Source organism: Blennius ocellaris (assembly GCF_963422515.1).
Source record: "Blennius ocellaris genome assembly, chromosome: 8".
NCBI classification, from domain to species: Eukaryota; Metazoa; Chordata; class Actinopteri; order Blenniiformes; family Blenniidae; genus Blennius; species Blennius ocellaris.
In genome coordinates, this window is record NC_137657.1 from 17898546 (window position 1) to 17912538 (window position 13993).

The 13993-nt window shown below is 39.6% G+C and overlaps 1 protein-coding gene across 1 annotated transcript; it reads right to left on the minus strand.

Annotated features, from left to right (window-relative positions):
• Positions 1 to 3905: 3905 nt before the first annotated feature.
• Positions 3906 to 4940, minus strand: LOC308133011 (trace amine-associated receptor 9; the record flags this gene model as incomplete). Its single annotated transcript, XM_080500255.1, has 1 exon — positions 3906 to 4940. One exon carries the CDS (start codon positions 4938 to 4940, stop codon positions 3906 to 3908), a length of 1035 nt encoding a protein of 344 aa, XP_080356381.1.
• Positions 4941 to 13993: the final 9053 nt, after the last annotated feature.

Below are 13993 nucleotides of genomic sequence, written 5' to 3' on the forward strand. Positions count from 1 at the left end.
AAGCTCTTTTTTTTAATATATATATATATATATAATTATCTTAAGAGGTTATGCATCAGCAGGAGAAATCTGATGGTCAGTAGGATACAATTTCCCAGTTTATGAGAAGAAAAATCAGCAATAAATGAACGGGACATAAACCTTTCAATTGTTTTGTTAAAAAAAAACCATTTTAATAACGTAACATGTATTTAGGTTAATAAAGACAAATCAATGCTAAAATAAGCTTTCGTACAACAGTTATAAATAAAGACCCACTTAATGCCTTTACCGACTTTGAAAGGAATTATGCTCTTTATTTCCGATGGATTTATTTATTTATTTGTCAACAGTATTATTTTATAATGTGAAAGAGATACAAGATAAGGAAATATATGAAACAAAAGATGGGATCTTCTACTTTGCCACCATTGTATTGCAATAAATATGAGTGGTATCACATCTTTGCATATTTGCACGTTTATAAATAATGTATGATCATATGAAAAGAAACATGCCTGTTTATTTTGCATTATGTAATTGTATTCTTTTATTTTCTGTTCTCACCCTTTGTTTCACACTTTTTGATGTTTTGATGTCTCTCTTGTATAAATTGACCTGGAGGGTTTTAAATACTGTATTATTATGATTATTATTATGATCTACTGCAGAGTGGGGAAGGAAACTGATGATCATGCAACACACACATGCAAGCACACAGGTTGCATTTAACAACATTAAGTTACTTGCATATTTTTCTTCCCATGCTTTTGGATTTGATGTGGCTATTAATAGATTGAGTTTTTTTTTTTTTTCAGAGGATGAGCTTTGATTATTTTGTTTTGTTCATTCCTAGGCTCACAAACCTCTTTAACTAATCCAGAAACCAAGCTGAAGAAAAAAACAAAACAACACTGTCTGAACTTTATTCAGCTCATGTGTGCTCTCAAATGGGATCATTAGGTTCAATTCTTGGAAATGAGAACACTGGAACATGTCTCATGGAAAAAAAAGCAAAAGAGTGGTTCAAAGTGGGTTTTAATCTAGTCTATTTGTTTATGCTTAACACAGATTTTACATGTGTGACATGCAGTAATACAAATCCAGGCCAAGTAATAAATTCCTCCTTGCAGCTGTTTTGGAGGAAAAAATTTTTTTTTAATGTTTGATGTAGTGTACGAAGTGATTCAAGAGTTAAGGTTACTTTATTTGTACCTGTGAGTAGATTTGATTTCAGAGGCATGATTCTTATTCCATGGTTCTCGACCGTAAAAAGGTGGCTTGCCCCCTTCACATCAGTGGCGTGCCCTTGGCCCAAGTGGAGGAGTTCAAGTATCTCAGAGTCTTGTTCACGAGTGGGGGGAAGATGGAGAGGCGGATCGGTGCAGTGTCTGTGGTTATGTGGACGTTGTATTTGTTCGTCGTGCTGAAGAAGGAGCTGAGCCAAAAGACCAAGCTCTCGATTTACCGGTCGATCTTCGTTCCTACCCTCAACCTATGGTCATGAACTTTGGGTCATGACCGAAAAAACGAGATCCCGAATACAAGCGGCTGAAATGAGTTTCCTCCATAGGGTGGCTGGGCGCACCCTTAGAGATAGGGTGAGGAGCTCAGTCACCAGGGAGGAGCTCGGAGTAGAGCCGCTGCTCCTCCACATCGACAGGAGCCAGCTGAGGTGGCTCGGGCACCTGTTTCGGATGCCCCCCGGACGCCGTCCCAGGGAGGTGTTCCGGGCATGTCCCTCCGGTAGGAGGCCTCGGGGCAGACCTTGGACACGCTGGAGGGACTATGTCTCTCGGCTGGCCTGAGAATGCCTGAGAATTCTGGCCTGAGAATGCCTTCAGCTCTTCCCACCGGAAGAGCTGGAGGAAGTGTCTAGAGCGAGGGAAGTCTGGGCATCCCTGCTTAGACTGCTGGCCCGGCCCCGGATAAAGCCGTAGATAAAGGATGGATGGATTCTTGTTTTTGCTTCTGATAATAGTGTGAACTGAAATGCTCCGTTGTGACTGAGCCTGATCACCAGAGATGTTTATAGTCATTGCACAATGCTTCTCTTCCATGTGGACTGAATGATGACAAATACATGTCTTATCCAAGGACCATGATGCTGCGCAACCTGGATAAGTGCAGTTTAGAGTTTCTTTACTCTGTTGATGTTCTTCTATGGAGAGACAAAAAATTATTAAAACTGTTTTTTTGTGAAATGTCTCTCTAAAAGATATAAAAGTGGAGGAAGGAGAGCTGTGTGGGTGCCAAACTTCTAACTAAAACCACTCTCATTGTTTTTATGCTGAAGGTTATCATCTTGTCACATCACAATTCAAAGGATATTGATTTTCTGGCCAGTACCCTTGAATTTGGTATATTATACACTTGGAAAAATTGGCAGCATTGGCAACACTGACAGAAAATAGAAACAGCTAGTGCTTTTTCTACACTTGGACAATCTATCAGCCCAGTTTGGGTTGCTTTAAATCATGAAACTAACACTCAAACTTGAATTGGATTGTGTGTGTGAAGCAATGTTTGTAATATTGTGTGAATTTCTGAGACTTGACCATCCCACGACACAGCTTTTTCAATGCTTTTTAGATTTTCCACCAAGAACTGTGCACATGACACGTGAGATGAAATACTATCACCACTGTGCAGGGCCAAACTATAACTTGTTTTCAATTCTATTCAATATAAATGTACAGTATATCTTATTGATAGCTACTGATTCTGTCTGTCGAGGTTTTGTATTTCTTTGAATATTAGTTAAATTTTTGTGATTTGTGCCAAGTGTACACTAATTTACCTTGAAAATAAAGCATCTCCATATTTAAAGCAAAGTAGTTGCAATGTATGTAGTTGCAATGCATAGTAGTTGCATTGCACACATGTTATACACTGCTTTTGATTTGATTAATAATTTATCATTAATCCATGCTGGTCATGGACAACTGTTGGACTGTACAATTCTCAGGTATAGTTGAATTCTTGTTTATCCATGTCTAGTGATGGGGTGAATTTGACAGACTGCCACAATTCCCATGATATATGATAACAATTACATCTGCAGCAGATATAGTGTCTCCAGAGACCTCAAGATGTATATTGCTGGACTGTGGGAGAAAGTCTGACTACCTGAGAAAACCAACACGGGTACATGGAGAACATACAGACTCCACACAGAAGAAAAAAAAAAAATTCATCAATGCAAAAACCAAACAGATATAGTTTTTGTCAGGTTTTAATTGAATGCACTCAGGTCAAACAATGAGAATGAAACAGGCCTCAGTTATTTAACATCACAAAGAATACACAAATCAGCCACAACATTCTGACTGTCTAGCACCAAGTTGATAGACGATCCTATAATTCCTGTGCGTTGTGAGGTAGGGCCCCTGGTGGGATCAAGTGAATCAGCCTAAATGAATCCTAGTTGCTTGTTGTCATTTCACTGCTTTTTGTTCTTCGGACTGCCAAAACCTCCACAAGAACTGCAATTATAGAGATGTGAGGACCCAGTCATCTAGCCATCACAATCTGGCTCCTCTCAAAATCACTCAAGTCATTATGTTTGCAAATTATTTTCCTGCCTGTAACAAAAGAATTTTTATGAAAAAATTTCCATTTCCTGCATAATGTGCATAATCTACCACTCACCCAAGAGTAGTTATTATGTTATGGCTGATTTTTGTATGATAAATGCCCACAGAGTGGGACATTAAATTCCAACATTTGTGATTTGAAAGCACACCATGCTTTTTAATGTTGTAAAAACTAAATAAATTCACAACAGCAATCCACAGGACATGCAGACACGTCTTCATGAGACTCACAATGTGTTGAACAAAGAGTTTGTACGACAAACGCCTAAAATATATAGTTCATCTCAGGTTTGTCATCAGCCTTTGGTTTGTTTTTATTTAATTTCTTTTTCAAGATTTGGTGCTGTTTTTTCTTCGAAAAGGCATAAGCAGTTTGTGTGCACGAAGCCTGAATTTCTGATCCCACACACTGTAAATAATGACATTCCAGCAACTGTTTGTGGCCAAAATCCAGAAGGCAAAAAAGGAAAAATTGCACCACATATTACCCAAAACGTTCCCAACGACAAAGACGGCAATAGGAGTGAACGATGCAGTGAAGGCCACTGTTAAAGTCCCAATGGTCTTGGCAGCTTTAATGTCTGAGAAAGTAGGTTTGGTGCTGTTTTGACATTCAGTCTGTGCCAGGTGTTTTCTGCGTTTGGAGTGCTGTCTGATGCTGGAAAGCGAGATGATGTTAATGACCACGGTGCCCCCGAGGAGGGTGAAGTCAAACGCGGGGAAGAGGAGGAGAATGTTCCAGGCCTGGCTGGGGAATTCGCCGATTGTCCCCAGGGCGTAGTTGCACATCCGGCTGCAGGAGTTATACTCCAGAGCAATCTCATTGCTGAAAATCATTGGAGACACAGCCAGGAAGAAGCTCCCCACCCAGGAGAGAACAATCAGGATTGTGGTCCTTTTTCGAGTAATCACAGATCCTTTGTGCAGCGGCCTCAGCACGGCGATGCTCCGCTCGATTGTCAGCAGGAAAATGGTGGTGATGGACACAAAGGTGCACCCAGCAAAGATCGGCCCAATTATGTTACATGGATGGAAACTGACCGATTGAGAGTTGTATGAAGTCCACTCTGGTGCAGAGTCTGTCAGCATAAGATAAACTTCAGCGTAGACGGACAGCGGCACCACAAATATCCCCACCGCCAGATCAGCCACAGCCAGGGAGGCCTTCAGGTAGCCCTGTGGTGTGTGGAAGTGTTTGGTTCCCAGCACCACCGCCAAAGTCACCAAGTTCCCGAACAAGATGGCGAAGATCAGGAGCACCATGAAGACCACCATGAAGATCTTGTTGGTCAGAGTACAGCAGCACACAGTGCAGTGTGCCGGCTCAGTTCGGTCCAGCATGGTTGTGGCGCTGGATTCAATCATTTGATCAATTGGTGCAGCACATTCACATCATGACCTAAAGTGAGCCCAAACAGGAGAAAAAAAAACATGTTAAACCTCAGGTGTTTGTGAAGAAAAGAAAGCAATAGAAAACTTGTCTTGGAAAATATTTTCTTCTTTGGCAAACGCTCTAACTCACAATATCTGTGAATGGAAAAAGTCAATAAATGGAGTGAATGAGTCTCTCAGACACATTCAGTCAAGCAGCTCTATAATGCTTTGCATTGAAATCTGACAATAAGGCACGATCTCCAGGCTGGGCATCATCACCATCAGGTAAAATAAACGGAATAGTCTTGCTATGAAACTTTCAACCAACTCGTCACTTACTTCTTACTTTTTTTTTTACGCTTTTGTGGGCAAGTGACCATTATGCTTTTCATCCATTTTTAACAAGCTGACCATCTGTTGTTCTCAAACTTTCTGCACTGTGTACCATATGAGGAAAATGTTGTGCGAAGTGCTACAATGTGAGCATACAGTTGTGAACACTTACTTGATTACTTATGAAGCCACACTATTTAAAGCAGTAAAATTATGATAAGCGTTCTTTCTCTGGAGCTCCTAATCACTCCTTAACTTTGTCCAATCGCTGCTATATGTTCAGACCTGATGCAGATTTAATACTTTGCCACATGGATTGGACCCATTAAAAAAAGTACAACCTGCCTGCATCTCCCCAACCAGAGTTATTCCTTTGACTGTGTAGTTTCCTCTATGTGTGCAGAGATGTGTGTGAAAGCTCATTTTGTATATATATATTGTTTTATTGTCTAATGATTAGGCTTAGCATAGTCAGATTTTTTTTAAATAATAGGCTTAAAAGAGTGTGAAATATTATTTCTTCTACTACTACTATTAATAATAATTCTTATTATTGTTGGAATAATTATGATTATTAGAATATTAAATATGATATTATAAGTGGTGATAAACTTGCAAACTTATAAAACATTATTTTCAGGATAGTGTATATCCAAGCCCACATGACCTGCAGGACAAGCGGATGTCAGCAGTTACTTGGAATCATTTTGCGCATGGGCTTCACTCTTGGTCGCGCACGTGATGGAGCAGTATGCCGGGTGATGGATGGACGGATGGACGGATGGACGGATGGTGGGACCAATAGGAGAATACTACAACTCCAGCGCGAGGAGTGGTGACATCATAATCTGATCGGACAACAGCAACAGCTGCAGTAGTAAACAAAACCCATCTGACTCGTGCGGTTACTCTAATCTACAATCGGGCAGTTTCTTTGACATCGACGTTTTTATCTATATATGAAAAAAAAAAAAAATACACACAGAAGTCATCTCGATTTCGCCTTATTGGGTTTGGACAGTGACCACAGCGGACTGAATATCAGAACGCACGTTGACACAATTAGTCAGTTTTTCTTCTGAACGTCCTCCAGATTCAATAGAATAAAATGCACTTGCGAAGGTAAATCCATGCATTTGTCAATTTCCCACCATGCAAATAAAACATATATGATTTTGAAATCTTATAAACGCAATTTCTTATAGGATATATTATAAGGTAAATTAAAAAAAATATATATATATATATTTTTTTTTTTTTTTTTTGCGCACACTAGGTCACTGCTGACCAGCAAACTTCGTGCGTCTCCCAGGATGTCTAACATACAGTTACTTCCAGGCTTTTGACAGAGTCACTTTGAAATGCATTTTGACCGAAAAGTGCATTTTTTGGTTGCCGTCAGTTGGAAGATCCAAAAACGCACGGGTCTTCCAGGGTTTTAGCGCATTTTGAGATTCATTGAATAGATATTCAAAGCCGAATTCCCAGTTTTACAATCTATAATTTTAATCAGATGATCAACTTTATTGTGTATGACAATCACGATCTGATTGGATGAGATATCACCCCTAATTGTACTCACTTTCAGCTTAATGTTCCTCTCGAGACGCAGAAGTCAGCGGTCCGTAAAGCAGCATGTTCTTGCTGGATATCTACTCCTCAGCAGAACTACTCTGCTGCTTTAAACATTCCGTGGTTGTCGAAATGAATGCAAAGAATAAGCAGAATCCATTATGTGAACCGGGAAACTCACTTTCCGACGTCAGTACACGGATGGGAGGATGGATCTGCTGTGCCGGGCGCTGCGCTCTGCTCCGCTGCGCTCTGGAGGAACTGTTTAAGTGTCTCCTCCACGAGTTTCTCCATTGGTTGAGGATGCTGATGACAGAAGAGTCCACCGCCCATGACATAACGCCTACTGCTCATCAGGACTGGAGCATGATGGTGAGAGTGAATCATTTCGCTGTGTCCAATGGTCCATTTATCTGCGAACTTTTATGGAATTATTATTGGCCGAGAGCTCATTATTTTCTAAAGGTCCAGTTTGCCTCTTCCACCCTCTGTCTTCTATAAATCTGACCCCATCAGTACTGCAATATGTTCACTCAATTTGGGTCAAAGCTGCAAAACATCTTTCATGTCACCAGTTACAGGTTTGAAGTTTGACAGTAAAGTTCACATTTGTTTCCTCCACAATTAAGTTACTTTGGTGACATTTAAAAATCCTTTTAAAATCTCCCTATTAAAAATAAATAAATAAATAAACAAATAAATAAATGTCAGTATTAAAGCACATCTTCAACTTGCTATACTTACCTATTCCTGTGACATCTTGAGGAGTTCCATTATTTCTGAAGTCAGTTGTATGTATCGATTCAAATTACAGAAGCAAGAGATTATGTACAGGATATAATACCTATGTACACAATGACAGGAAATAGTCAAGGCAACCCATGTAATATAGATTTTTTTTCTCCTGAAATCCACATAATAACTTGTAAAGAGAGACAACAACAACAACAACAAAACCTGGAGTGATAATAGTTTGCTATTGCAAGGAACAGGTGTTTCCTTTGAGTTATGGTATTGGTGTTAATTGAAAAAACATTTATGATTGGCTGCATGGTGGGGCAGAGTTTTGCAGTCTTACAAAGTGGAAGCCTCCAAGTGGCCTGCCAACAGTTGCAGTAAACTGCATCCAACCAAGCTGACAACGTGTTTAGTTACACGGGTGAGCTTCACTTGATGCATTGGACATGATGTTTAACATACATAGTGAAGGATTTGAAAGACATTCAACTATATGGTTGTGTATATTATAATATTTGTTTGTACAATTTGACCTCTCGAAGTTAATAACCATGCTATAGTATGCATTTCAGACACAATGGAAGTACTGTGATGGGCAGAAAACTGTTTGTGAAATTATGCACATTATCCATTAGCTTTATTTATATCAACTTTATTTTTTTTAATACAAATCTTAAAACTTTAAAATCTTAAAGCTTCAAAATGTCTGTTAATAGAAGAATTGCTACCTGTAGCCATGTCAAATGCCAGAAATGTTTTCAGATAACGCTAACAATAAGACATAATGGACCAAAGAATAACAAAAACACAGCAGTGTTTGTAGTATTTTACTGTGTAAAACTAAAGTTTCCTGCTTAGTCATGATTGGTTTTGTTTCAACAGACTATAGATAAGCAGTTGTTTTCACAAATTTACAATGATCTCACAGTGAAGCAAAAAGATTGTCACACTCATATACATGAAATAAAATGGAGTGAACAGTGTCAGACACAGCTTTCTGAATCTATTTCTAAAGCTCTTTGAATCAGCAGTCCTCTGCTTCCCTTTATTCTATTTTTCCCTCTTTACATCTTCTTCAGAAACAGTTTTATTCACTGGAAGCTTCAGAAAGAGTGTGGTGTGTCAAACAGTACATGTGCTGTGTGCTGTAATAGTATCATGTAACTGCAGGTTTGGCATCAGTCCGGCAGTGGACATAACAAAACAAAAGCATAATCTCGTGCTTCTCCGTGTGTGGTGGGTAATCCTTAATCCAGGGGTCATGGCGGGCAGCTTGGGTCTGATGCTTTACATCACAGCGTGGGGTGTGTGTGTGTGTTCCTGGAGCTTCACTCTGCCGGCCGGGAACATGAAACGTGTCAGCTGCTTCATTTTAATGCTTCATCTATCTCAATGTATATGAGTGGCGTGATGCATTCACATGGAAGAACCAGAATTCATCCAGTTTCTGCTTGTCATCATGCAAAGACACACATTTAAATATTACAATATTGTGGCAGTGTAGAAGATGGATGGATGCAATATACAATAAGTGAAATAAGGTGTTGTAGTAAATGGCTTAGGTTCATTGGCAAATCTGGTTCTGGTTAAGTCTTGACCTTAAATGTGGGGGACCTGAGTTTGCTGATGGAAGGAACATCTACTCTCTGAAAATGCATTATTTGTGAGGAAACTTTTTTTGGATTATTTTTCCATATATATATATATTTATATATATATAAAATTCCAAGTTTCATCTCAGTCTAATGCTGATGCATTTAGAAGGTCTTGTGCTTTACCCACTGATATGGGTTTTTTGTTGTTGTTTTTTTTGTTGTTGTTGGTTTTTTTTTAAAGGTTTGCATCTATTTCTCAAGTTGCGACCACACTCCCGTCATGATTTTGTTGAGACAGCCAGACTTCAGAGCTCATAGCTCCAGCTGCAGTTGTTATCCTACAAACAGCCACCCCGTATATAGGCTCAAACAAATCATTTGAAGTTCAGAGATGAAAATTATCATGACGTCTCCCCCCCACCCCTTCAATGAAGAGAAAAACACAATATAACAAACACTCCAGCTGGGTTTGTTTTCCATTCGTTGCTTTGGTTTTGTCTGTGTCAAATTGAATCAGATGGATCCTGTGATTGTTTCTCTCTGACAACATGCTCTTTGATAAAATCTCGCAAATTTGCTGGAAATAGAGTCACATGCTTGCTCCATGGTGGCAAATAGACGGAGAACTGCTGCTGCATCAGGTTGTTAGAGGTCTAATTTAGAAGTCCAGTAGGCACACTGAAATAATAGCATCCTTGTCAACACTGGCGTTGGTCTGAAATGTCACTTTCATTACTCACCAGACTCCGCCACCTTCACATGAGGAACTGTTACTCATAGAGTATTTCAATGTTTGAGCTCTGCCAAGCAATTTTCACTGGTATCAAAATAAAATGACGCCATGCAGGATACGACTCTTGCATGCAAACATTGTATTTACACAGCTTAAGATGTAACCATCACTCAGAGTGAATGTTACACACACCACTGTGCAGAGTGATGTTTGCTCAGCACAAAGTGGATTTGAACACGCCTCTCGGACACACGAGCGGAGCTTCGTCAGCACTCGGAGCTGATGGTAATTTTGTGACAGTTTAGTCCACTTCTTTTTTAGTTCAAGCTATGGAAACGAATTTGATCACTCTAGAAAAGATCAGTTTCACTGCACACTTTGAAGGAAATATCTGAGATCAATTAAAAAAAAAAACTTTTATCAGGTGCAGTCTGAATTCTTTGAATGCATGACTGCTACTATGATCTACGACGATCAACAATTTACAAATCGCTAGAAATGTACCAGAAAATGTTGCCAGATGGGTCCTACACCTGATAATTTGCAGATTAACAAGGAATTGAAGGAGGCGCCACATCAACATTCTCCATTATCTTCTATTCCTCACCTTGGTACTATTTTCTGGTACATGAATATTACAGAAATAACAGCTGGCTTCTTAGTTGGCTTCTCTCCTCTCCGAGATGACATACTTGTTTACATTTTCCTTCATGTGCATTAACGTGCTCTGTCGCAGTTGTCCTTTCTGGTTTAGTGGACATCATGTCATCAAACATGCTGTCGTAGCCAAGTTCATCAAATTGTGATGTCTACGTGTCTATATGGCTGGTAAAATCCCAGTCTATCGTGGCCGTTAATCCCAAATCGACTTTCTCGCTTTTATTTACGGGTTTTATGATTTCATTTTCAAAAGAATTTTTTGAGATGGCTTCAGTTTTTATAACGGCAGGAGCTCACTTTGTTCCTATATTTCTTTCATGCAAAAAACTACTGAACCAGGGAGGTAGAATTTATGCCAATTATCTGTCACATATTTCAAGCAGTAAACTTTCCAAACTCTCTGTCATTGTCATGTTCTTCTTGGAGCAGCCCATTCACCTCTCAACCACAAAACGGGGATGTGAAACTGTGTAAATGTCAACACCACCGGTATCGTTTCAAAAACAGAGATAATATCAACCTAAGGTCAAGCTGTGCTGAGGCAACTTCAGCAAGCAACAAAACATACAGACTGAAACCACAAACATATAGTCTGAAGGCTACACCCGCACCCGATGCCCATCAGTCTTTGTTTATAATGGACTTTTCAGACTGTAAATAAAGTTCTTAACAAGTGATCTCATTGTTTGTTTGTTTTTTATTTACATTTTTTTTTTCAATTAATTCCAGTAAATAAATCTTTACTGCACACTGTCTTTTGGAACATTTACTCAGATTCAAATGCAACTGCATTGCACTTAAATAGATTGTGAATTGATCGTCCATCTATCAGCCACATCCTTGTGACCGCCTGCCATGTATTGTGTCAGTCCCCTCTTTATGTGCAAACAGCTCTGTCCAGTTAAAACACGGACCTCACTCAAACTCTGAGAGGGCACTTTTGTTATCTGTCATCAAAATGTTAGTAGTGAACTCTTCTTGGTGATGCACGTGCATCAAAAAGCCAGGACTGCCCGTATCCCTGTTACTAGAGCGCTCCTATTCATAATTGGAACACTTTCAATAGAAACTAAACATTGGAGACTTTCCTACAAAGAGGCACCATGTAACAATGTAGTCATAATCAGTGTTATTTACCTAATGTCATAAAGATTTGTCTGTTTGATTATTTAATTTTCTGACTAGATCTTACATGCATATCTCAAGTAACTGCGCATTTCTCTACAATTTCCTGTCAAGAATGCATCAATGTATAATAAGTTGCTTCTGGGTCTCATTGGGATGCAGTTGTCACGCATACCTTCACTGACCTGAAAATGTCTTTATACAGCTTTATCTTTGCCGTAGACATGATAGATCTTTTGTCACATTTGAAAATTAAGGGCTGTGTCTTCAAAAATAATGCCAGAAAAGTGGTCTCATAAATCTTTTGCTGTTTCCTTATGTTTGCTTTAAGAGAAATGAGTGGTTTGGAGCCCCTTTATAAATTAATTTATGTATTCATCCTCATATTCATCCTTCCTATTCATCCTCCTCATTACTTGTAGCATGTCATCACGCAGCCAAAAATGTAAATCTGGCTTTGTGCAATGTATTCTGCATTTGCAATTTTACATAGTTTATTTATGCCTCTGAGTGACATGTGTAACAACATGCAACAAGCTCATGATAGAGGCGTACAAATGTGGGACTGAAATTAGAAATATATTTCTTTGAGGAATTAATTGGCTTGGTTTAAGTCTTTGGGTGTTATGGTGAAGGAATTAATTCATACTTGTAGGATTTCAGCTTTGTTGCACCAGATAGTGGTGCCGCGTTCTGTCAAAGCAAACAGTGTAGTCATTATTCAGCCCAAAGACCTGTCATTCACTGTCATAGGACACATTCAAAGAGCACATTCCTGTTTCAACAGAACGTATGAAGCATATCATTAAAACTGAGCTTGACATTTGGTTAATTGTAAGTTTCATTACAGGCAAACAGGAGATAAACAGAAATTCTTGTGGAAGATACTTTGAGTCTTCATCCAAGTGTTTGAGCACTGGGCCTGCTGTGGCTTAGAGGGTTTAGCGTGTCTGCATACAATCCCACGGTGAGTTGTAAGATTCCTTTTTCCTCCTGTTGATGTTGCTCCAAATGGCTTACATGACAACCCTTTCTTTATCTATGTGTACAAATGGGTAATAAAGTAGCACAGAAATCATTCAACAAATGTGACCATTATACATTTTCCAAAAAGCAAAGTGAAGGACATAACCTCTCTCCACCGAGCTCGCAGACATCTAGACCAGAGGAACATTTATATAGGGATGCTGTTTGCAGACTCAAGCTCTACCTTTAATACAGTCAAAGATCATGTACTCATACAGAAACCTGCCAACCCTGGATTAGGCAGTTCAGTATCCTTGGATATTCGGCTTCCTGAGCGCCAGAATACAGAATCTCCAGATTGGACATAACACAATATTCCTCACCCTTGCTGTACAAAAACCCTTAACCGGGGTGTATAGTTCACTGCCTCCTCGAGTCCGCCGTCACATTTGACTGTTCATGAGGCCACCCAAGCAATATCATAGCCACGTAGGCCTGAAATCAAATGACAATAAAACTGTCTACATAGGTGCTCATATCAGACAAGATGTTGCTTTGACATTTACCACAATAGTACTACACAACCAAGAAAATTAGACCACACTTCTGAGGATCTAAGTAAAAAGAACACTCTGCCCTCTACATCAATGGCAAGGACTTTAACAGGATGAAGAACTTCAAATTCTTTGGGGTCAACATGCCGGCTCAGATCACTTGGACTACAAAAATCTCCCTTATGGTGAAAAAGAGCCTGCCGAGACTGTTCCCTAAAAAGCTGCAACCAGCCTTATCTGCTCGTAGATCAGTGAGTAACACAAAGTATCCATGTTTACTGATGCAGTGTGTGGTTTTCCAGCTCGTTACTACCAGGAAGGATCTGCAGCAGGTGGTGACGGCGGCAGAGCAGATCATAAGTAAACTCCTACTTTCCCCCAGAGACGTACAGCTGCTGACTACAGAAGAAGAGCAATTTCATTATAAAGCACCCATAAATGCCATAAAACCTGGTAATTGATATTTGTAATATTACCACACCTGGTCCGAAAGGACCAGTATGCAGCCACTGTGTATGCCTTGATTGCAGTTGAGGGTCAAAGGCCATGCTCAGGGACCAACCATGATCACTTGTCGACAATAGGATTCAAACTTGCAAAGACAAGCTTATTTATCCAACTTCTAGGCCACCACTGCCCCGGTGATGATATATCCTAATATATCTGTCAAAAGACCTTGCAGGTAAACGACAGGGACATACAGTATGTCTTCCTGTGGAACTATTGGCATCATTCATCGACAAATAACCCGAAAATACTGGGCTGCAC